General features: G+C 41.5%; 2 protein-coding genes across 3 annotated transcripts; both read right to left on the reverse strand.

Annotated features, from left to right (window-relative positions):
- Nucleotides 1-1,022: 1,022 nt before the first annotated feature.
- On the reverse strand, nucleotides 1,023-4,354 carry LOC148096468 (uncharacterized). 2 transcript variants are annotated; one of them, XM_087836457.1, is made up of 5 exons: nucleotides 4,279-4,354; nucleotides 3,783-4,094; nucleotides 2,382-2,499; nucleotides 2,074-2,119; nucleotides 1,023-1,307 (listed from the first exon to the last, which is right to left on the reverse strand). In XM_087836457.1, exons 1-5 carry the CDS (start codon nucleotides 4,352-4,354, stop codon nucleotides 1,155-1,157), a joined length of 705 nt encoding a protein of 234 aa, XP_087692583.1. In that variant the 3' UTR covers nucleotides 1,023-1,154. The 2 variants fall into 2 exon arrangements, with proteins under 2 accessions (XP_087692583.1, XP_087692582.1); XM_087836456.1 differs by having other exon boundaries at nucleotides 2,074-2,131.
- A 3,198-nt stretch (nucleotides 4,355-7,552) lies between these two features.
- On the reverse strand, nucleotides 7,553-9,775 carry LOC148096469 (uncharacterized). The gene is made up of 5 exons (XM_087836455.1): nucleotides 9,712-9,775; nucleotides 8,995-9,315; nucleotides 8,574-8,706; nucleotides 8,317-8,374; nucleotides 7,553-7,735 (listed from the first exon to the last, which is right to left on the reverse strand). The coding sequence occupies exons 1-5, from the start codon at nucleotides 9,773-9,775 to the stop codon at nucleotides 7,553-7,555; spliced, it is 759 nt and encodes a 252-aa protein (XP_087692581.1).
- Nucleotides 9,776-25,015: the final 15,240 nt, after the last annotated feature.

Below are 25,015 nucleotides of genomic sequence, written 5' to 3' on the forward strand. Positions count from 1 at the left end.
ACATTCCAGATGTTCATCTCCTGACTGAAACCTTTCATTAATCCGCTGCAGGCGGGAATGACGACCTCAAACCATGTATGACAGAAAAGAAAGTGTTAACGCAGTTCCAAACATCCACCTTGAATCTGTGCGGTGTGGGTATAAATAGAAAATGTTTTTACCTCTCACAGTCACACTGAGATGGAGAACATACAATCCACCACGAAATACACACTCACAGGTGTAGTTCCCACTGTCTTCAGATGTTAAGTTGACCAGGTGGAGAAACACAGTCTCATTTTCTTTGATCAGTGTGAACCTGGAGTCACACCCATGAATAAAGCCTTTGTCGTAACGATAGAGCAGACGACACTGTTCTCCTCGGCTCCTCTCTGTGCTGATCTCACACAGTATCATCACAGTAATATTCAGAGTTGTTTTGCTGCATATTTGAGTGGAATCAGGTTTCTTTCCAATTGTCTTCACAAGAGTCTCTATAAATTGTTACAGTTAAAATGAAACAAAATCAGGATTATAGTTTCTATATATTTGTTGTTGTGGGAAAATGAATCACATATATTATTTCACTAACCTAACTAAAGATTTCTTCTTAAACACCTGGCATTACAGGTTTTTTTTAAATTATATATATTTACCTTCACTGCTAAAAACCACAAGCAGAAGCAGAAGCAGGAGAAAGCAGAGTTTCCGTGCAGTCATACTGGTGAGGAAGTAACTGTGGCTGACAGTGTGAGGTAGACTATATTGAAAGCAGGAAGACTTGCACCCCTCCTTATTTCACCTCTGGTGTCTACACTAAAACTTTTACTATGTCTAAAATAGAAGTGCATAAAAGTGGAAGGACAGTAGAAAGTAAACCACCAACATTGTTTAAGCCAGACTGATCTCTCTGTTTATCTGGATGGACATTGTGTTAAAATTATGATGAGATGTTTGTTAAAAAACAAAACTAGTCTGATACAAAGAGTCATGTTTGCCACAGTTTATTGTGTTTGTATTGTATTAAATCTGAGAGCCTGAGTTGGAGTATTATGACTGAATGGTCTCCATTACTGGGAAACAAATATCCAGTGTGAAAAGATGGACGTTTATTATAATATATGAATATTATTATATTAGTATGTCACCTAAAGTTTTATATACTTTAAAATGTTTCATAGAGCTTTATTATCTACTCCGACAGTTCCTGCGCTTCTTGCTGAGCGTGTCTTGTTGTCGTGTTGATGGTTCACTGAGATGATAGTCTGGTAGGAATCATTCGATGGCTGCTGAAGGTTTGTGTAGGGCTGATCTGGCTCATCGTCATCCTTTAAAAAAGTGAAATATTTTAGGTATTAATCAAGTTCAACCCGGTCTACCCACACACTTTATTAATCTTTAAATCTCTTCATCTGTTGCCTGGATTATTTAATATTTCTGCTCATTTCTGTAAGAGCTTCTTCACAAAATGCAAAATAAAGGACACTGAAGTTGGCACTAATAGTATGTTTTACCAGAGCTCATATTATATTTTTACATGCTGTAGAGCCATTTTTGGGAGCATTTCAAGTTGATATACATCAATACAACCATTATAGCCCAAATTCTAATAATATGTATGCATTAAGTGCATAGTAATTACATAAATTGCAAAAAAGTGCAATAAACTACCAAAAAATTGAAAATTGTTTTTGTTTTTTTAACATATATTTCTAGTTAGAGAAATTTAAGAGGCTTATCCCTCAAAACTGTAAATACAAAAAAGTTGCACAAAATAGTTTCCCACCACAGGAAATTTATTTTGAGTGTCTTCATAGTTTTATTTTTGAAATACACCTATTTTTATATAATGTAGGAAAAACAAAAATAAATATTATAATGCAAATTTGCAAAAAAGCAGCATATGCATCAAAATAAACTATTTCCAGCAGTGCAATATGAGTCCTAAGCATCCCAGAAACGACACAGAAAGTCATAAAGTCAAACATAACTTTTAAAAACACCAGTATAGGCTCATAAGGCCCTGATGGTAAAAAACTACATTTCTGCAAACTTTTAACTATCTGCGGTAGATCGTAGCAATAAATTGCTCACCAAACCGTTGGGATTTTCAGGTACAGACACTCCAGATGTTCCTGACCTTAAGCAGCCACTTTGATAAGAAAGGATGTCAGCATTAGTGTAACACGTACTCACATTCAAACAGAGAAAAATCAAGAACATCTACATTTATATTATCTTCTCTCTTAATAATGATAATTATTTTTGGAAGGATAAAAAGTGTTCATTCTAGACATGATGTTTAACATACACCGAATTCTCATTTATTGAAATGTGATGTTTCCTTTTATTTTCTATACATCTATATCATCTTTGAATTACTACAGCAAAAATAGTCTCACCCATTACTTTTCCTCCAGTAGATAAATCCCACAATAACTCCAGTTATAAAGATGATCACAACACCGGGCAGATAAACGGAAAAAGATTTGTCTGCTGAAGTGTGGGCCTCGTTTGTGTCTAAATCATTGAAAAGATGTATTTGTCAGTAAAATTATTTACTTTCATTTCCTGGAAATCAAAACACAAATCAAACACAGTTTACATCTACTGAAACTCTGAGTGAAGTAATGAAACACCAGTTTTATAACCACAGAGTTTTAAATATTGTCACTATACTCTTTTCTTTTGTTTTCTTCTTCTTCTTCTTTTCTTCTTTTGCAGTCTTTTCTGAATATTACTATAAACTAAAATTGGTCCAACTGCTTATATACATTCACTGGCCACTTTATGAGGTATACCTGTTCAGGGTGTAACACAAATATTTCAGTGTTCATTTCATTTGTCAATCACATGTCAGCAAATCAATGCATTTGAACTGTAATGGTCAAGACTGAAGTTCAAACAAAGCAACATGGCACATGTTACTGGTCTGAGTGCTTCACAAACTGCTGATCTGCTGGGATTTTCCCACACAATCATCTCTGTTCACAGACAATGGTCTGAAAATTAGAAAATATCCAGTGAGCTGTGATTCTCTGGGTAAAAATGCTGTTTACACATCAAACCTTGAGGCAGAGCGGACCACACTGGATATCACTGCTGTCCTCTAACAACAGCAAGCTGAGGCTACAGTTTGCAAGTCTGGACAACAGAAGACTAAAAAAAACGATGCCTTGCCCGATGAGTTGATTTTTAACAGTTCAGACTGCTGGTGGTGTAATGCTCTGTGGGGGATTTTCTTTGCAAACTTTGGACCCTGTAGTAACCACTGAGCATCATTTAAACACCACAGCCTGCCTGAAGGTTGTTGCTGACCACATTCATGTCTTTATGCACAAAAAATACCCATCGTCTGATGGCTGCTTCCAGCAGAATAACACATCATGTCACAGCGCTCAAATCATGTACGGCCTGCACAGTCACCAGATCTCAATCCAGTAGAGCACCTTTGGGATGTGGTGGAACAGAAAGTTTGCTTCAAGTAAGAGCAGCTGACAAATCTGCAGCAACTGTGTGATGATGTAATTTCAATATGTCTTGAGAATCTTTGAGGAATGTTTTTAGCGCCTTGTTGTGCCGCAAAAAATGAAGACATGTTTGAGGGCTAAAGGTGGTCCAACTCGGTTCTACAAAGATGTACCTAATAAATGAGTCAGTGAGTGTATTTAAACTGCTGTAAGTGAAAATAAGAAGAAAAGAAATGAACAAATTACATGAATAAAAAACACATAAGCAGGTCAATACAATGCTAACACAGTGCTGAATAAGTGTGTCAAATAAAGAAACCAAAAAACATTTACCTTCCACAGTGACACTGATATGGACAATATATGTCCCTTCAGTGCTTGTACACTCACAGGTGTAGTTCCCACTATCAGCTGGTGTTAAACTGGTCAGCTCGAGAAAGGCAGTCTGATTTTCTTTTATTATTGAGAACCTGGGGTCACATTCCTGAGTAACGTTCTCTCCGTGTCGATACAGCAGATGACACTCTCCTCCTGTGTCCCTCTGTCTTTTGATCTTACAGATAATCAAAACAATAGTAGTCTGACTTTCCTTGTTGCAAATCCGAGTGACATCGTGTTCTCTCCTGACTGTCTTCACAACAGTCTCTGTAAACAGTGACAGCAAAATACGGTAAATACAGGATTCAGCCTGTGTCAGCGAGGACTTTAGTTTCTATATTAAACCATCTTTTTAATCCCATAATAATGTGTTTAGTTTAAACTAAAAGCAAGTAGGTTATAAATTTAAAAATATTAATAATGCATAATGAAAATAGTTTCCTTGTATTACCTTCAGCATCATGGGACACAGCTAGTGGTAACAGCAAAATCAAGCAAAGTTTTGATACGTCCATGCTTGTTAACATGTGTGTGAGCCACCGAAAGTGAAGAGGAAGATGTGCGGAAAGAAACAAGCTGAAGCTTTCCTGGCTAAGTAGACGTCAGACTGTTGCCCTTCACAGGGCAAGTGTGAAATTATGTAAAAAGGAAGTGTACTGACAGGACTTTCATATTAAAAGGCTGTAAAGTTGAAACACTGTGCGAGCTCCCACACAAAAAGAAAAGCTAATTTTTCTTTATCACAGAGGAATTATTACACTGCTGTCATGTTCGCTGAAACTGAAGGATGGATAATATTGTAAAAGTAACAACAAAACGACCATTTATCATAACATTACAAGTATTTTAAACTAAAATAGCGTGTTACGTCATCAAACCGCTTCATCCAATCACTCATATACTTACAAAGTTTTGCCTGCAATACCTTTAAAATTTGTACAAAGATGAGCATAAAATGAATAAAACTGACATGCTTGCATTTGTAGTGTACATACACCTTGCAATAGTTGTATGTGGCTGAGGGATTCCCATGATGCAATGCGTATTTCTTCTTCAGTCACCTTTCTCACTCACTATGTGTTAATGCAGCTCTCTGCATTGAATCATATCTGTTATTAATCTCTGTCTCTCTTCCACAGCATGTCTTTATCCTGTCTTCCTTCTCTAACCCCAACCAATCACAGCAGATGGCCCCGCCCCTCCCTGAGCCTGGTTCTGTCAGAGGTTTCTTCCTGTTAAAAGGGAGTTTTTCCTTCCCACTGTCTCCAGACTGCTCGCTCATAGGGGGTCATATGATTGTTGGGCTTTTTCTCTGTATGTATTATTGTAGCGCCTGGAGGAACTTTATATTGTTGTGAGTCGCTGTGCAAATAAAATTGAATTGAAAATTGAATTGTGAAGGTGACACCAGAAGCCACACAATTGGGAAGTCAGTAACGTCAGACACCAGCATCTTTATTTTAATTTTAATGCACATTAATGCAACCTTACACACACAACATAGACATTACATGGGGATACAAGTCGGACCATTCATCGTAAATATATTATTTGGGGTTTGTTTGTTTTTTTTTATTTCTGAGTTTGATATTTGGTCAGTTTTGTGTTTGATTACTTTTAATTTGAAGTAAGTATTAAATTAATAGTAGGTTTTCATTCTTTGTTTTTAGATATTTTTTTTCTATTTGTATCCCCTCGTGTGTTTAACTGGCCAGTTCAGTCCAATTTACTTTGGGAAATATTTAATCTGAGGTAAACATTTTGCTTTTCATTTGACCCCTGACCTGTCTGCTGTAATGGAGGAGGCAGGTTTATGACCTATACTGCAGCCAGACACCACAGGAAGCCTTCCTCCATGTTTTTTAACAGTAATTGATTCAGCCAGTTTAAGTCTCCTTTGTTTTTGTGCATTAGATCACTGTGTGGGTTGTGTTGAGTGGTTATGTATTTGTAAGTTGCCATCATGACTTGACTAGTGGTGTTTATGTGACCTCTTTTAAGGGTCTAGTATCATCAGTTAACTTTCTTTTCTTTTCTTTTTTTACACTTTGCAGGCACTTTGCTGTAAATACAACAACACTGCTGAAAACTCTAATTTAAATAATTACTACTGATGCACCTATCAAATAAACTAACATTTGCATAAGTGTTGAAATGCTGGACTCTTCCTCTCCTAAATCTGTGGCAGAGAAAAAATGTTGCAGGAGTGTTTTGGGTTGTTGTTGTTTTTTTTACATGATATGTAAGAAAAATAAGAAAAAGAAAGAAACCCTGTGATTTTAATGTGAATGCATTACTGACATCTTATCCAAACACACATTATGCACACCACTTTATCCCCTATTACAACTGCAGCTTTTATTAGTGCATGTTCACGTGACTTCTGATTCTATTGGGTCTTAATAAAAGTCTCTGCAATCAATTGATTACAATCAAGTGATTCAATTGAAACATGGAAATCAGCATTTCACCATTTTATACTATACATACATGTTTTGCTTTCAAGACTGGACATGAGTGGCATGTGGGCGGCATTGTAGAGTGTGTTGACAAGAGGAAAACTTACACGCTCAGTAAATCACCCCCGTCACTACCTAAACCTCAAAGTCTCTAAACAGGAAGTGCATCTGCATGAAAGCTTGTGTTTTATATGCAGACAGATGACCTTTTCATGTAAAACCTTTCTCTGTATCTAGAGAAACATTTTAACTATATATTCAACTATATAGTTTAACATTTGGTCTGTAACTATCATTTAAAAACAATAAAAAGGTTTAAAAGAATATACATAGGTGGCTATAAAAGACTGCAGGTCAAACATCGTGCAGATACAGAAGAACCTCCTGGGGTCCAAAATGTCGCACTATTACAGAGCAATGCTTGCAATAGTCTGGCATGGTTAGCAAGTTAGACAGATGCAAATGTTAAAGTGCTAAAACAGACATGTAAATAAAATACAACATCATCTTAGCAGCTTATTGGTATTAATGTCTCTTAATAAGAGAACTAACTGTCACACAGTGTTGTTGTAACTTAATATCGTAATGGTGGTAGTGCAGTGGCAGTCTCCGGGCAGTCTGTGGTCAGCTTCAAACCACCCGTCTACCTGCAGAGAGCGTCTGTTGTCAGGTGGGGGCAGTGTTATAAATATACAGCACAAACGGTCTGTGGGCTACTGTTGTTGGTCCATCAGCCAGCCATGGAGGAGAGTGAAGTTATAACATACAAAGCACTGAAGTGAAACTGAGGTAAAAACAATGACAAATGTCCACTGCAGCTGCTGTCTGTGACTCTCATGCATCTTTTTTGATCTGTGATGTTTTTTTCACCCGTTTTGCTTCATCCACATCATGCACTGTGCAGTTGGGATTTTGGAAAACTGCACAGGAGAACATCTGCAATCACTGAAAACACTTCTCTGTTGACTCTTTTGACCCATACCTCCCAAGCTGGACACAAACTTGTTAGTATTGAGTCAATGCCTCTGTTGATTGTTGACAGGTACTCCAGTTTTGTCCCAAAGACATGCCTGGTTTAGGTTAAGTGCACTTCTAAATTGGCCATGGGTGTGAGCATGAAGATTTGTCTTTTGTCTGCTCGCGCTGTGACAGAGTATCCAAGATGTACCTTGGCTTTTGGCTTTGCACAGCTGGGACAGGCTCGAGCACCCCTATGAACTTCAACTGGATGACTGAAAGAAACTAGAAGTTAACTTGAGTTCTAGTTCAAATGTTTTCGTAGTCATTAGACACCTGATCCATTTCCAGATTATCCTTGCAGACATTTTCAGCACGTCTAGCTGCATGTGTCCTGATGTTACGCTGATAGCGGACTGAGGCGATATTTTGATAGAGATCATTTCCTGGCTGCCGAAGGCTTCTGTACTGGTCCCCCAGGTCATTGTCATACTATAACAAAATAATATCAAAAATTATACTGCATCATAATGCATTTCAATTCATTTATTGAGCATCAGTTCACAACAGTTGTCTCAATGTGTTTATATTGTAAAACAGTCTAAGGCCCTGCAATATTAGAAACAAAATCAGACGACCTCCTATAAGCAAGCACATGGTGACAGAGAGAAAGGACAAAAGGCAAAATATGGGAGAGTTTAATTATTACTAATCATTAAATTCAGTCGTATAAAAACACAGAGAGTGAAAAGAGTTTAGTGAAGAAGAAACACTCTGCTGCACATTTAAGGACATCTCCTGGTCCAGTATTCATCTCAGTGACTCTGGAGGCCAAAGTAATGCTGTCCGGGGTAAGTATCTGGTTAGAAACCATGTTCCTGAGACTTCTGAATTAAATAAAAACTGGTGGGTAAAAGTGCTTTTTGAAACCTCAGCTTTCCAACTGTGTGCACAGAGTGCACTGTAGATATACTGTAGATACTTCAGTTGTACATCTTTGTAACTAAAATGACAAACATTAAACTTCTCACTACTTTGACTGTACAGGTATAGCTTAAGAATCGATTACTCACCACAGAAGATGAAGTTTTACGTACAGATATTTCAATTGTTTCTGAGCGTGAACGCCAACTTTGGATAAGAAAGGATGTCAGTGTTAATGAAACATACAGTCACATATGTGCAGAGAGAAATGCTAGAAAACCATCTGAGAGATTTACAGAGCGAATATATCTGGCACAAATTTTTATTAATTTCATTTATTTTTCACTTCATCTGCCAACACAATAAAGTAATTCTTCAAACTATTACAAGAATGAAAGTTTCTCACCCACGACTTCTCAACCAGTAGAAAAATGCCAGGTTAACTCCAGTTACAATGACGACTCCTGCTGCAGTGATCAAATAAAGTGAAACAGACGTGTCTGTTGAATTGATGTTCTCTTCCTCCTCTGAGATTGGCACTGAGATTAAATATAAAGAAGCATAACAATGATATTGTGCTGGCATCATCAGGACATCTGTAATCACAGCAATGAATATAAAAACGATCCACAGACAGACGTAAACAAGCTACACAAATCAAATACTGTACTTGGATCCACTTTCTTATGTTTGACTACCAAAGCTGTAAATGAAAATTCTTAATAATCCTCATGCAGTTAAACGAAGTATGAAAGAAAATATATCTAAAAAGAAAACTGATTAAACACAACATTAACGCAGCAGGAAATCACATAAAACATTCCTACCTTCCACAGTTACACTGAGATGGAGCTTATATGTTCCTCCAGTCTGTACACACTCACAGGTGTAGTTCCCGCTGTCCTCTGCTGTTAAATTTGTCAGGTGGAGAAACACAGTCTGATTTTCTTTCATCAATGTGAACCTGGAGTCACATCCATGCTCAAAGTTTTGTCCATGTCGATACAGCAGACGGCACTCTTCTCCTCTGCTCCTCTGTGTGCTGATCTTACACACTATCAGCATGATAACCTTCAGCGTTTCGTTGCTGCATATTCGAGTAACATCTGGTTGTTTGTCAATGATTTTCATAAGAATCTCCGTACCAGCTGAAATATGTAAAACTGGAAGTCAGTTCTGTGTGATATACAGTTGCTAAGTTACCACTTGCACATTACCAACATTTATTGGTAAATACAGGTAATAAAATCTAACATAGATTAACTGTAAAAAACAAACAAACAAAAAGACAACAACAAAGCAATCCTACATAAATAAAAGTAATGTTGCTGCATATTTGAGTAACATCTGGTTTCTTTACAGCCTTCTTCACGAGCATCTCTGCAATCATTCATTTACAGTAAATATACAACAAAGTCTGAGTTCATCACTGCTATAATTGTTAACATGTGATTATTTTTTTGTGAAAGCACATCTCTTCTTTATGTAACTGCAAAGAAAGATAGAAAATAACTGAAGACTTGATTAATAAAAAAAATATTTACCTTCATGGCTGTAACACACAAGTATAGGCAGAAGCAGGACAAAGCAAAGTTTCCGTACAGTCATATTGGTCAGGAAGTAACTGTGGCTGGTGTCAGTGTACGGTAGATTATATTGAAAGGAGGAGACTTGCCCCCTCAGTAATTTGTTTTCTGTGGCTAACTGAACCTCAAAGCCTGTTTAAAAAGGAAATGCACTTAGAAATTAAAACTGTGTCATGACATCAAAACACACACTTGACGGAAGTGACTTTGTTCACACACTGACTTCAAAAGTGACTGGAAAATTAGGCCCCACTTTGTGCGACTTTGTATTTGTGTGATTTTTTGAGCAACAGCAATGCTTTTTCCTTTGCGCTGCATGCACTGCACTCCCCAGGCCAAATATGACCTATGTAGACCTATATGTCAGGGAAGGCCAGAGGTAAGGCACAATACAGGATAATACAGCATCTCTGATTCTCAGTGTGCAACACGTTACTGATTTCCAGCAGTGGAACAGCAGGGTCACAGCCAACCGCAATGCTCTACTTGATGAGCTGAATGCTTCGCTTGCTTGCCTAAACACCAACCAACGTAGAGACATTCTACTAGCCGACGCAGCATGGAGCTCTTCACACACTTTGACTGAGGCATCCAAGGGTATGAGGAGAATTCATCAAAAGCAGCTACCCTGGCAATGTCTGTAATAGGTTTCTTAGTCATTTTGTGCCTGCATGCTTAAACCCCACCACCACAGTGCCCCTCTCTGAAAAAAAACCCCCCAGCATAACCTGTTTGAATGACTATGGCCCTGTCATGCTCACTTCAATTCATCACCTTTGTGCATGCGCCAACCAGCACGCTCCTGCTTTTTCTCGTTAGTTTAGCTTTTTTTCTTACTTGTTCTTTTTCTTACTTGTTCTTTCATCTGTTTTATTATCGGTCCCTCAATCATGTGGATTGAGAGAGTTTTTGTTCCACATAATTTCTCTTAGGAAATTAAGCTCTTTAGCCTTGGACTACCACCATCCGTCTGCTGCTAGTTCCTGAACTTCCTTATAGATAGACTTTATGCAGCCATAGCTGGTACCAGGACATCAGGCACAAAGACACCGAGAACAAGGATCCAAAGGATCCACAAGGCTGTGTGTTCAGTCCACTCCTGTACGTGTACAACCTCTTCACCTATGACTGCGTCCTTGCCCAAAAAAACACCTCCATCAAGTTAATTGGCTACACAACCGTCATCTGGCTTATTATTGACAGCTTACAGGGTAGAGGTGGCACAGCTGGTGTCCTGGTGCAAATAAAATCATCTCTCCTTAAAGGCTGAGAAGACTAAGGAGATGATTATCAACCCAAGGAAGACACAAGACCAGCACACCCCATTTTACATCATAGAGATTCAGGTGGACTGAACTGATCACATGGTAGTGAGTCAGCCGGTGGGAGAGCATGCTGGACAGACCTTGTGCACTCTCACACACTGGCAGAGGCCCTGGTCTCTGAGACCTTCAACTCCCACCTCCAGCAGAACCTCAACAACTTTCAGAGGATGGGCCGGGGCTGGGGACACTGGACCAAGTTCTGCACCTTGGGGGTGGGGTGTTACTGACTTGAACAGAGGATGTAGTAAGGCAGTGGAAGGAAAACTGACACACCCATCACTGGGGTAAGGTCACCGAGGCAGTAGCTGAGCATCTGGGGAGGATGAAGTTCGCCTTGAGATGGGGTGTCTGGCTCATTTCAGTACAACCATTGCAGGAACTTGGTCCACATTGCCAACAATTCACATTCAACATTCACAATCCGGTGTGAAGCTCTGAGAATGAAAATCATCACCTGGTCTGAATTGCTGTCTACTTTTACAGTGATGCAGACAAACCGCAGTCTGTGTAGTAAAGAGAGTGCTGAGTATAAAGGTGAGGCTCTTGATGTAGAGGTTGATCTACATCCCTACCCTCACATATGGTCACGAGCTAGTAGGTAGTTACAGAAAGAACAGGATCACGAATGCAAGAGGTTCTGATCACTGCAGGTCACTTATAATACCCTGTTTATAAAAAGGGAACACAACATCATCAAGGACCTCCCCCGGTGTATATGACAATAAACTTCTTGATGATGGTGATCAGGGGGAACACATGGGGAAACAGCTGACTGAAATAAACATAATGATGCCACAGGGGAAGTGAACCTAAACACAATGACAAAAAACACACTAGACCCTTCAAAATAAACCATGAAACACAGAGAAAATAACCATAATCAAAGAATAAAACTGAAACACACAAAACACTGGGTCATAGGGGAAACCGCAATAGTCGATTCAACAAATAATTATATATACTTTATAAATATACACATAACCATGTAACCGTAGTGTGTTAACGCAATGCCACGATCATAACAGGAGAAGAAATCCTGACAAATTCACCCCCGAGGTCAACCAGTGCAATGTTCAGAGAAACAGAGCTGCATCTCAGACTCTAAAGGCTTCAGTCAGCATCTGCATATTTTAAATTCATGACAGTACAATTACACTGAGCAAGTACGGTTCATTTGGGTGAGATGCTTGGAGAAATCCTCTTTTGACTGAAAAGGCCATGGCAGCACATCTTTGCAAAGCTGCTGCTGAACAAACCAAACGACTTTTTGCACCTTTGGACAGATGAGACCAAAGTGGAGATGTTTGTTCATAATGCAAAAAACCAACCACAGCATATTAGCACAAACTTCACAAACACCTCAGACCAACTGTTAAGGACGATGGTGGCACTGTGGTGATTATGGCTTGCTCTGCAGCCACAGGACCTGGGGCCCTTGCAGTCATTGAGTTGTCCATGAACTCCTCTGTATACCAAAGTATTCTAGAGTCAAATGGGAGGCCATCTGTTGAACAGCAAGAGGTTGGGTGAAACTGAGTCATTTGAAAGAACAATGATCCCAAACACAGCATCGAATCTGCAGCAGAGCGGCTGAAAAAGAAAAAATGGAGTCAAAGTTCAGACCTCAATGCTGCAGTGTGACCTGTGCAAGCAGATTTATCTACATGGTTCTACAAGCTACTAAATCATGAAGTGTATTTAGTTTTTTAGCAGACTACAACGTCTTTCTTTTTTTCTTCACAAGACTGTAAATGTGCATTTCTGTGTGTCTAGTAACAAACGTTAAACTAGCTAGTGTTTAGAATATGAGAATATGTTACTCAGCAAAGAGCTGTGAGTTTCATGCACATACTGTCCGGATGCTTCTGACCTCAAACAGCGCCTTAAGAAAAGACATCAATCAAAATGATGTAATGAGCTTTAATACCATTACAGTCAAAGATTAACTCACCATTGACTTTTCACTTAGTAGATAAATCCCAGAATAACTCCACTTATTATGATGACAACACCACACCAATGAAATAAATGGAATTTGTCATTTTGGCTGAACTCTTTCTGATTTAATCTTTTCTGACTGACATCATCTGCAAATCAAACACACATCATCCACTGCGTTATCATATCAGACAAATTTAAAACAAAGTTTCATTCATTTAAACGAATATAAATTTAGTCACAGTGTGGTCGATTTAAACAAAGAACAAAGTGAGTTACTTTTTACAGTGACATTAACATGAAGATTAAATGTTCCATCAGGTTTTATGCACTCGCAGGTGTATCTCCCACTGTCCTCTGCTGTTAAACCAGTCAGGTGGAGAAGTACAGTCTCATTTCCCATCATCAACGTGAACCTGGAGTCACCACAAAATATTTACGTTTTCACCTTAGACTAAACATTTTGTGAAAACTAGTTTCCTTACATTACCTTCCCACTGATTTTTGAAGCACATGGTTGTTGGAAAAAACAGAATAAAGCCCAGTTTCAGTATGTCCACACTCATCGAGACGTCTTTGCGTAACAGTGTAACACGTGCCAACAGTGCAGAGGATTAAAGAGGACGACACTGGTGAACCTGAAACGACCACTTCTCACAGAGGTACATATGGGTGAGACTTTTCTTACAAAGGAAGAGCATTTGCAGTAATTGTAGACAGGAAAAGAAAGCAAAACAGCAGATAAAAAGTGACATCACTAAACACCAGGTCCACAGTCATATGTTCCCACTACTGTCAGAAAGTAATCCCTTTCACTTTCACTGTCGTTTTAACAAGATAAACCTCATTTACTGGAAAAAGGTACAGAAAGTATAACCCTATTGCCAAGAAAGTTGGGATGCTGTGTAAAATGTAAATAGAAGCTGAATGCAGCATTTTCCAAATCACTATAAGGTTATTTGCAGTTATTGTTTTCTGTTTTAGTAAAACAAGCTTAATAAATTTCAGAGCATTCAGAAACACCTGGGAAACTTTAATAGTGTTAAAAACTCAGCAGATGAAATATCTGCCAGCTCACGAGGTTTATTGATTGACTATTGAAAAAAACAAAAATAACATCAGGGCCCTTAGTTATTATAAGTACAGTATAATAGTTGGTCTTCAGGTACCACTCCAAGCCTCAGGAGGAGTGAACACAGTTATCACTGAATCCCTAAATGATAAAGATAAAACTGTTGCATGCAAAGAGCAGGAAACCTGCTGAAGTTTAAACCAAGCATCAGAATCAGGAAGAAAAGCATTTTGAACATGGCATGGTTGCTGGAGGTTTTTTTATATCACAAACTGCTGATCTACTGGGATTTTCACACAAAACCATCTCTGGGGTTCACAGACAAATGGTCTGAAAGAGAAAGGCCAGAGGTGAGAGGAGAATGGCCACATTGTGTGGGGCTGAGATGAAGGCAACACTTGATACAACCAAGCTATGCAGAAGAGTTCTCTGAACTCCTTGTAGCAGATGTGCCACGACAGCAGAAACCCACACTGGGTACCACTCCTATGAGCTCAGAATAGGAAACTAAAGCTACAATTTGCACAGCCTCACCAAAACTGGACACCAAAAGTAGACAGTAGCAACATTGACAGTTTCAGGTTAGAGTTTGGCATAAACAACACAAAAGCATGCATCAATCCAGCTGTGTGTAGCAGAATGAATATTATATTTAATCTGGTATTGTTAATTGCCAGTTAGTGGAGAATGAGGTTATATAGCAGCTGCTATCTAAGCATCCTTCATTGGCTCCGCCCAGGTCTCTGGTCATCTGACTTTCCCAGCTGTTACAGATCAGAGTCACAAACTTGTTCTTGCCGCCTCAGTATTATTTGGCTACTTTTTTTGATTGATTGATTGATTGATTGTAAATTTGCATTATTTTCTAACACCACTGTCACCAGTGTGTTTCTCTAGTATGGTTAACCACAGACAGTGTGTTTGAGAGTTTTTATGTTTTGGATATATTAATAAATTGTGTTTCCTTTATTCAGAAGCTAACGGCCTAAAGTGTTGGTGACTGGGTGCCTTGGTGGTGGGACATTTTGTGTGCCATAATTGTTCATGCACTCGTGGTTTGAGCTGCAGGTGTGAGTTGGTGAGTCTCAGCTCTGAATTTATAGCACATATGCAATTCAGTGACCGTCTCTTTTAATTTGACATATTTTAAATTGCTGTCAATAAATTGTTGTTTTTACACCTTGAACCACGTCTCTGTCTGAGGTTTAGCAGACCTGAGGGAATTGTTGGTAATTAGCATCGTTTCAAACAAGATATTCTCCAAGTGAATGTCCCAGGGTGGCATTGTCGGGTTTTTCCCAATAATTTTAAAAGTGCCAGGATTCTAGTTTTCTGACAAATTTAACACAATCTTGCTCTTTTTTTTTTTCAAACAATAAGATCAAACATTTCAGGTTTAAAACTGTGAGAGTAATAATTTAGGATTGTCATTTGTACTTAGAAACATATAATCATTTATGCTCAGAGATATATAATCGTTTGTATGTTGATAGAATGTCTCATCCTTTGTAGGTCTGCTAAGATTCTGTGTGCACCATGAGATGGGAGGACGTTCACTCCCTGTGGTGTTCTGGCATACCTCACATCTTAAGTTCATGGGAAGGTCGCATCCTGTCTTGTGACATATGGTGTGGTGGAATACATACTCTGTATCTGTTCAGTCACAAGAGTCCTTTAGGTGAGTTTAGGTGGACTGCTGCAAGGAGGACTCCCAGGAGACTCCTGGTGCCAGCTATCTGGGGAGTCATTCACAGGGTCATATTGTGACCGACACACACCCACACTTGCACACAGACAGGTAAACTCTGCTCACACACATGCCTGTTTAAGATGTCACATATTCATGTAACCACAATAAAAGGAGCGCTACGGTAAAGCCAGCAGAGAGTTTGACGGGGTTCAAGTGGGAGGAACAGCGCTTGACCTCAGTCGGCCTCGCTCATGCGTGAGATTACACAAAGAGCTCGGTCATGTGTCTTGTTTTGCTGCTGCAGTAGGTTGTCTCGTTTGTTCCAGCAAAGGTTTGTGCTCAGATAAACCTAACGAAAACTACTGAGACTGGTCTCCTCGCTCCCTTAAATCTGATGCAGTGTTGCAGCAAAAACAGTTGAGTGATGCTTTATAGTGCATTTTTTAATTTGCTAACATCAAATTCACTATGAGCAACTAAAAAAATTCAAAAGTTACTTTTTAATGACCAAGGGTCAAAAGTTACCATATCTGATGAGAAAATAAGTGAGATGTTGCTGCGTCAAGTAAAGTGCTAAAACTGACATGTCTGGTGGTTTTCAGCTAGAGGCCTAAATTTGATCTGTAAATAGACGTCTGCATCCTCTATGCAGCTCTTTGCAAAGTCACTTTCATATAGCACCCTTAAAACACAAGTGCATGATAAAAATGCACTCTGTGCAATGCAATGACTTAACTTTTATCAAATTAAGATTTTATGATTAAAATTATTTTGCATGCCTTCAAAACTTAAACATTAAAATCTTTTGGTTTATTTTCTTCTACAATAGTGATTACATATGAGTCATTTATAGCCAACACAGCACAATCATGATTAAAATGCTCAGACTTAACTCTCTGTTATATCTTTAAGCAGATTCATGGAGTCTGACAGTGACGAGTCTGTAGCAGGTAGATCTGAAGATGATTATACAGAACTGAAGGCATGAAACGGCTCTTGGAGCGAGTTATATTTCACAGTTTGTTGTATTTGTATTGTAATAAAGAGAATATGTGAGCACAGTTTAAAGAGTTTGACATGTTAAGACTTTATCCACCAGAATATTGTGTTGAACTCCCGGTGACTTGCGATACATATTTGTGACTGGTGAGAATAGTGGTGATAGATGTTTATGAGGGGCCGTGTTGGATACTAGATTGACTTTAACTTTGAATGTTTTCATAGACACAATAGTCTGGATCATTGTCCTGATCATCACAGCAGAAATTTTCTGTGGTTCTTGTTAAGTTTTTCCCGAAATTGTGTTGATGATGAACCGGGCTGATAGTTTGGTAGAGGTCATTTGTCGGCTGCTGAAGGCTTGCGTAGGGGTTCTCTGTGTCTTCTTCATCCTATAAGAAGATTTTTTTTAATTCTTTTGAATCTTATTTTTAATAAACCAAAAACAAGACAATGACATAGAATAAGGAAAGGGGGGAGAGATGTAAATGAAATCAAATGACATAAGTGTGTGAATGGGTGGATGACTGCATATGTAAAGCGCTTTGGGGTCCTTAGGGACTAGTAAGGCGCTATATAAATACAGGCCATTTACCATTTACCATAAGAAAGAAGGAATATCCAAGTTTATCCACATATATACATACATAACATGTAAATATATACCTGTACATATGTGCACACATACGTGAACATTCATACAAATATATAAGTAATAAGGAGAATAAATAAATTAAATGTCAATATTAGTAAACAACAGAGGAAGGGATTTGTTGGGAGTATCTGAGAAGAAGAAGAAAGGAGCAGCTCATAACACACAAAAGAGCAGCTTTCGGTGACACGGGCCAAGAGGAGAATTAAGTCTAACTAAAACAGTTAGAGATTTCCAAAAATTGACACCATCACTATTTTTCGGACAGCAGTCAGCCAGCTCAAAGGATGAGCACCACCAAAAACACCCCCCATACCCTGGGGGCCTCTTTATATATCAGTCACTGGGAACTACCATAATTGGAGGTATCCCAACGTACTTCGTTGTACTGAAGTATGTTTAATTTTTTATTGTTTTCAAAGAAGAATAAAAACAAATACATTGAAAAAAAGAAAAAACAAATAAAATAGAAAAAATAGAAATAATAATGAAGCAGTCTGGGGAGAATCTGGAAGTCGCTTTTCCACCCAAAACACAATTATAATAATTGCATTTTAAAAACAAAATGCCACTTTGCACAAATTACTTAATGTAAATAATTAACTAATTTTAATTATGTTGAGAAAAAGTTATTGCAATCTGCATAGTTGTCCTTTATGTGTTGCATATATTCCCTGGTTATAGGAAAACAAACTTTAAATGGACAGAAAATGTATATAGTACATGGCACGACTGCTTTTGTGTCAGAGAACGCTCATACACAGGCTTCTTTATGCTTTTCACTCACGGTGTGTTAATCGGTTAATTATAACTTGATCATTTTCTAATGCTCATTGTGCCACTCAAAGAAGCATCAGCTGAAGTCAAAACCTAAAACTTAATTGTCCTCTTTAACACAAACTAGACTTTAAATACATTACTCACCAAAGAGCCGGGACTTTCATGCACAGATAATCCAAGTGTTACTGGTACTGAGTAGCTTTACATAATAACAGAGGATAGTGTTAAACATGAAACGTGAAACATGCACATGCATGAAAATCAAGGTTTAAAAGAGTAACTTGCTCCAGAAAATTTTAAAATTAAAAACAAAAAGAAAAAGGTTAATATTCAAATTAAGCTATTGCAGTAACACATAAATGAATTTGAAGTCTGTTACCTGTGTTGAGTTTTCTTCCAGTAGGTAAATGCAAGAATTAATCCAGTTATAATGATGGCCCCTACTGCACCAAGGAGTCCAGAAGAGATTAAAGTTAATATTTTTGTTGAACCAGTCGACTCTTCCTCGCCTGAAAAAAAACATCAAACCATGTGTGAGAGAACAGCTCAAGCTCAAAAGATTAATAATGAAAAAGAGGTGAGAAAATAGATCCTGCAACACATTAAGCATAATGTTAACCTGTGTTCACCTTCCATGAGAGCCCTGTGTGGGTGTTTTGTACACCCACACATGTAGTACCAGTACCCACAGGAATACATTAAGTCTGGATTAAAAGGCGTTTAATAAATCAACACTTTACCTTCCACGGTTACATTGAGTTGGAGCGCATATGTTCCTCTGTTGTGTACACATTCACAGGTGTAGCTTCCACTATCATCTTCTGTTAAATTCGTCAGATGGAGAAACACAGTCTGATTTTCTTTCATAAGTTTGAACCTGGAGTCACATTTGTTTAACACCTCTTGTCCATCTGGATACAGCAGACGACACTCTCCTGTCCTGTTACGCTCAGTGCCGATCTTACACACTGTCTGCGTGATATTGTTCGGCGTTTCCCCGGAGCAAATTTGAGTAACATCTGGTTCTCTCTCAATAGTCTTCACAATAGTCTCTGCAAAACATTACAATAAGCATGAACTACAGCGTGGGTTAGCAACTGCTGCTGCTGCAAATGACAGAAAATGACGTCATCTGAATAAAAGAGATGAAAAGTAATAGAGGAAAAACCTCATTACCTTCACTGCTAAAATACACAAATACTGGCAGAAGTAGGAGAAAGTGCCGTCTCCGTACACCCATATTGGTTTAGAATTAACCAGTACAGCAGGTTTTAGCGTAATACGTCTTATAGTGAGAGAGGAGAGGACGTATAGAGGAGGACAGTAACGCCCATCTGTGCTGTTCTCTAGGGACCTGAAATTAGTTGCATCTCTAAAAAGGAAGTGCTTTGACAGGACTGCTTACTTGTGCCATATTAAAACAACTGCAAGCAAGCATGTGAAAACAATTCACTAAAAGTCAGAGCCAGTATGCACACAGAGGCAAAAGCAGAATTACTGTATGCCTTCGGTCAAAAATATGACAAAAAGGTTGAGTGGGCATTAGCCATCTAAGACTGTGTGCACTGCGCTCTACTTAAGAGACAACGGAAAGTACAAACAGGGGTTTTGCTGCCAAAACCTCAAACTAGCACCTTTTTCTGTAGGTCAATGACCCAATGATGATACAGCTTCACAGAAAGTACAAGACACCACAGATTCAACTTTCACGACGATCTGACTGAACTGATGTTTTAATTTTTCTATATTAAACATTTAAAACTAGCCGAGGCCTGCGTCTTTCTACTTTTCTGAAGAAGTGGGGTTCTGCCCTTGATTCACATCATGCTAAATTTTGTGAGAGGCTTTTTTAAAAGAAGAAAAACACTCTGATATTCTAAAAGCTAATTTCAAACCTTCTTTCCAAAGAATGTGACTCTTTTTCAATTTGAGAGACAGTGACACAAAAGTAGCCTGGTCTAAAGTTTCCTCTGAGAGCATCTAAAGTCTTTGACCTTACCAGTTCAGCATCAGTATACAGGGTGGGCCATTTATATGGATACACGATGATAACATGGGAATGGTTGGTGATATTAAAGTCCTGTTTGTGGCACATTAGTATATGTGAGGGGGCAAACTCCTCAAGATGGGTGGTGACCATGGTGGCCATTTAGAAGTCGGCCATCTTGGATACAACTTTTGTTTTTTCAATAGGAAGAGGGTCATGTGACACATCAAACTTATTGGTAATGTCACAAGAAAAACAATGGTGTGCTTGGTTTCAACGTAACTTTATTCTTTCATGAGGTATTTACAAGTTTCTGACCACTTATAAAATGTGTTCAATGTGCTGCCCATTGTGTTGAATTGTCAATGCAACCCTCTTCTCCCACTCTTCACACACTGATAGCAACATCTTGAGGAGTTTGCCCCCTCACATATATAGTTATTTACAAGTTTCTCTTTGTTCACAGCCATTGACACGTCGAAGAGGTTAACATGTGAGGAGTGGATCCAAATTGTGTTGATATCTGGTGAATGCAGTAACCGGGTCATTGCAGCAGATTTCAATGCAAGACACCCTACGAGACCACCCATCTCCCATGCTACAGTTAGCAAACTGCTTGCTAAGTTTTGTGAAACTGGGTCAGTGTTGGATTTGCCAAAATGTGGACACAAGAAAACTGTCACTAATGATTCCTCCGTGAATCGCAACCTTATCGTGGTGGAGGGGTTTGTGTGTCCCAGGGATCCCAGGGGCTATGTTGTCTGGGGGCTTTTGCCCCCTGGTAGGGTCTCCCATGGCAAATTGGTCCTGGGTGAGGGACCAGACAAAGAGCGATTCAAAAGACCCTTATGAAAAAAACACCGAGGGAACAGTTTACCCTGCCCGGGATAGGGTTACCGGGGCCCCGCCCTGGAGCCAGGCCCGGGGAGGGTGCCCGAGGGCGAGCGTCTGGTGGCCGGGCCTTAGTCCATGGGGCCCGGCCGGGCACAGGCCGAAGAGGAGACATGGGCCCATCCTCCCGCAGGCCCACCACCCGCAAGAGGCGCCATAGGGGTCGGGTGCATTGTGTGCCGGGTGGCGGCCAGGAGCGGAGGCCCTGGCGGACTGACCCCCGGCTGCCAAGACTGGTAATAGGGACATGGAATGTCACCTCTCTGGTGGGGAAGGAGCCTGAGTTAGTGCGTGAGGTTGAGAGGTACCGGCTAGATATAGTCGGGCTCACCTCTACGCACGGCTTGGGTTCTGGAACCAGTCTCCTGGAGAGGGGCTGGACTCTGTCTCAGTCTGGAGTTGCCCCTGGTGAGAGGCGGCGGGCTGGGGTGGGTATTCTAATATCCCCTCGGCTTGCTGCCGGTACGTTGGGGTTTTTCCCGGTGGACGAGAGGGTTTGTTCCCTGCGCCTTAGGGTCAGGGAACGGGTCCTGACTGTCATCTGCGCTTATGCGCCGAGTGGCAGTTCGGAGTACCCAGCCTTCTTAGAGTCCCTGGGGGGGGTGCTGGAAGGTGCTCCCTGATCTGAACCCGAGCGGTGCTTTGTTATTGGACTTCTGTGCTAATCACAGTTTGGCCATAACGAACACCTTGTTCGAACATAAGAGTGTCCATAAGTGCACGTGGCACCAGGACACTCCAGGCCGTAGGTCGATGATCGATTTTGTAATCGTATCACCAGACCTGCGACTATATGTTCTGGACACTCGGGTAAAGAGAGGGGCTGAGCTGTCAACTGATCACCACCTGGTGGTGAGTTGGATCAGGTGGCGGGGGAGGACGCTGGACAGACCTGGTGCACCTAAACGCGTAGTGAGGGTGTGCTGGGAACGACTAGCAGAGGCCCCAGTCCGCGAGATCTTCAACGCACACCTCCGGCAGAGCTTCAACAGCATTCCGAGGGAGGACCCTCATGGTCCCATGGAATGGACCATGTTCAGCGCCTCCATTGCCGAAGCTGCTGCATTGAGCTGCGGCCGCAAGGTGGTTGGTGCCTGCCGTGGTGGTAATCCCCGAACCAAATGGTGGACACCAGAGGTGAAGGGAGCCACCAGGCTGAAGAAGGAGTCCTATCGGGCTTGGTTAGCCTGTGGGACTCCGGAGGCAGCCGACAGGTATCGACAGGCCAAGCGGAATGCGGCTCGGGCAGTGGCTGAAGCAAAAACTCGGGTGTGGGAGGAGTTCGGAGAGGCCATGGAAAAAGACTTTCGGACTGCCTCGAAGAGGTTCTGGCAAACCGTCAGGCGTCTCAGGAGGGGAAAGCGGTGCTCTACCTGCACTGTGTATAGTGCTGGCGGAGCGCTGCTGACGTCGACTGAGAAAATTGTCAGGCGGTGGAAGGAATACTTCGAGGACCTCCTTAATCCCACTGACGCGTCTTCCGAGGAGGAAGCAGAGTCTGGGGATGAGGGGAATGACCCGCCAATTTCCGGGGGCGAGGTCACTGAGGCAGTTAAACAACTCCTTGGTGGCAGAGCCCCTGGTGTTGATGAGGTCCGCCCCGAGTTCCTGAAGGCTCTGGACGTTGTAGGGCTGTCCTGGTTGACACGCCTCTGCAATGTTGCGTGGAGATCAGGGGCAGTACCCGTGGATTGGCAGACCGGGGTGGTGGTCCCCATCTTTAAGAAGGGGGACCGGAGGGTGTGTTCCAACTACAGGGGGATCACACTCCTCAGCCTCCCCGGGAAAGTCTATGCCAGGGTGCTGGAAAGGAGAGTTCGTCCGCTAGTCGAACCTCTGATGCAGGAGAAACAATGCGGTTTTCGTCCTGGTCGCGGAACACTGGACCAGCTCTTCATCCTCTCGAGGATACTTGAGGGTGCATGGGAGTTTGCCCAAGCAGTCTACATGTATTTTGTGGACTTGGAGAAGGCATTCGACCGTGTCCCTCGGGGTGTCCTGTGGGAGGTGTTGCGGGAGTATGGGGTGTCTGGCCCATTGCTACGGGCCATTCGATACATTCTATACAACCGTTGCAAGAGCTTGGTTCGCATTGCCGGCAATAAGTCGGACTCATTCCCGGTGGGTGATGGGCTCCGCCAGGGCTGCCCTTTGTCACCGATTCTGTTCATAATTTTTATGAACAGGATTTCTAGGCGCAGCCAAGTGGTGGAGGGCTTTCGCTTTGGTGGCCTCAGGATCTCATCTCTGATTTTTGCGGATGATGTGGTTCTGTTGGCTTCATCGGGTGAGGGCCTCCAGCTCGCACTGGAGCGGTTCGCAGCCGAGTGTGAAGCAGCGGGAATGAGGATCAGCACCTCCAAATCTGAGGCCATGGTTCTCAGCCGGAAAAGGGTGGAGTGCCCACTCCGGGTCGGGGATGAGGTCCTGCCCCAAGTGGAGGAGTTCAAGTATCTCGGGGTCTTGTTCACGAGTGATGGGAGAAGAGAGTCGGAGATCGACAGACGGATTGGGGCTGCGGCTGCAGTAATGCAGACGCTGCACCGGTCCGTCGTGGTGAAGAGGGAGCTGAGTGTAAAAGCGAAGCTCTCAATTTACCGGTCGATCTACGTCCCTACCCTCACCTATGGCCACGAGCTGTGGGTAGTGACCGAAAGGACGAGATCGCGGATACAAGCGGCGCAAATGAGCTTCCTCCGAAGGGTGGCTGGCATCTCCCTTAGAGATAGGGTGAGAAGTTCGGCCATCCGGGAGGGGCTCAGAGTAGAGCCGCTGCTGCTCCACGTTGAAAGGAGCCAGCTGAGGTGGTTTGGGCATCTGACAAGGATGCCTCCTGGGTGCCTCCTGGGTGAGGTGTTCCAGGCATGTCCCACCGGGAGGAGGCCCCGGGGCAGACCCAGGACACGCTGGAGAGATTATATCTCTCGGCTGGCCTGGGAACGCCTTGGTGTTCCCCCGGATGAGCTGGAGGAGGTGGCTGGGGAGAGGGAGGTCTGGGCCTCTTTGCTTAGGCTGCTGCCCCCGCGACCCGGCCCCGGATAAAGCGGATGAAGATGGATGGATGGATGAAGACACATCAGTGGCTGTCCTAGCCTCATTCAGCAAGAGCCCACAGCGTAGCAAGAGCCCACAGCGTAGCACTCGCCGCATGTCACTGGAGAGTGGCATTAGTCGAACATCCCTTCAGCGGATATTAGCTACTCACAAATGGCACCCTTACAAACTCCAGCTACTGCAGCATCTCAACAAGGATGACTTAGACTTTTATCTTTGGGGTCATCTGAAGGCAATTGTCTATGGTGTGAAGATACGAGATGTGCAGCACCTGAAACTATGGATACTGGATGCCTGTGCTGGCATTTCTCCTGCGGTGTTGCTATCAGTGTGTGAAGAGTGGGAGAAGAGGGTTGCATTCAGTGAATCTGACATTTTCACCACATTAAACCATAACTACAACTATAGTGAGTAATATATGGTCTTAAACAGAGCACCTTTTTGTTCTTGGTGACCAAATTTGCATATAATCTAAACCTAGGTCAGTGGATGATGCTTTAAAAATAGGACTGGCTTACATCCACCAACATCCCAACTGCCCAGGGACATATGTTAGCGTCCTGTTTGTGGACAGCTCGGTGTTCATTAGTAGCAATAGTCCTGCACTCCAAATTGTCTGTGAATTACAAACTTTCTGACAGATCCAAAAGCTGGAGAGAATCACATCCAGAACCTTTAGAATCAGCAAAGATGTGCCCTCTCCCCTTTGTTCTTCTCCCTGTACAAAAATGACTGCACCTCACAAGACCCATCTGGTAAAACTGTGATATCTGCAAATGATGGTCATTGGACTCATCAAGGAAGGCCATGAGTTTGCAAACAGATGTAATGTTGAACAACCTCTGTGGTGCACTGTCCCAGCTGAGAAAGTCCA

The sequence above is a fragment of the Neolamprologus brichardi genome, chromosome 23 (assembly GCF_056152115.1).
Source record: "Neolamprologus brichardi isolate AB-2024 chromosome 23, ASM5615211v1, whole genome shotgun sequence".
In the NCBI taxonomy this organism is placed as follows: domain Eukaryota; kingdom Metazoa; phylum Chordata; class Actinopteri; order Cichliformes; family Cichlidae; genus Neolamprologus; species Neolamprologus brichardi.

Coding starts and splice junctions, on each gene's coding strand:
- LOC148096468 (XM_087836456.1), bottom strand. CDS start 4,354: ATGTTAACAAGCATGGACGTATCAAAACTTTGCTTGATTTTGCTGTTA. Junction 4,095..4,278: donor TGTGTCCCATGATGCTGAAG/GTAATACAAGGA, acceptor CACTGTTTACAG/AGACTGTTGTGAAGACAGTC. Junction 1,308..2,073: donor CTGAAAATCCCAACGGTTTG/GTGAGCAATTTA, acceptor ACTTTTTTAAAG/GATGACGATGAGCCAGATCA.
- LOC148096469 (XM_087836455.1), bottom strand. CDS start 9,775: ATGACTGTACGGAAACTTTGCTTTGTCCTGCTTCTGCCTATACTTGTG. Junction 8,707..8,994: donor TCTCAGTGTAACTGTGGAAG/GTAGGAATGTTT, acceptor ATTTAATCTCAG/TGCCAATCTCAGAGGAGGAA. Junction 7,736..8,316: donor GTAAAACTTCATCTTCTGTG/GTGAGTAATCGA, acceptor ATTTTGTTATAG/TATGACAATGACCTGGGGGA.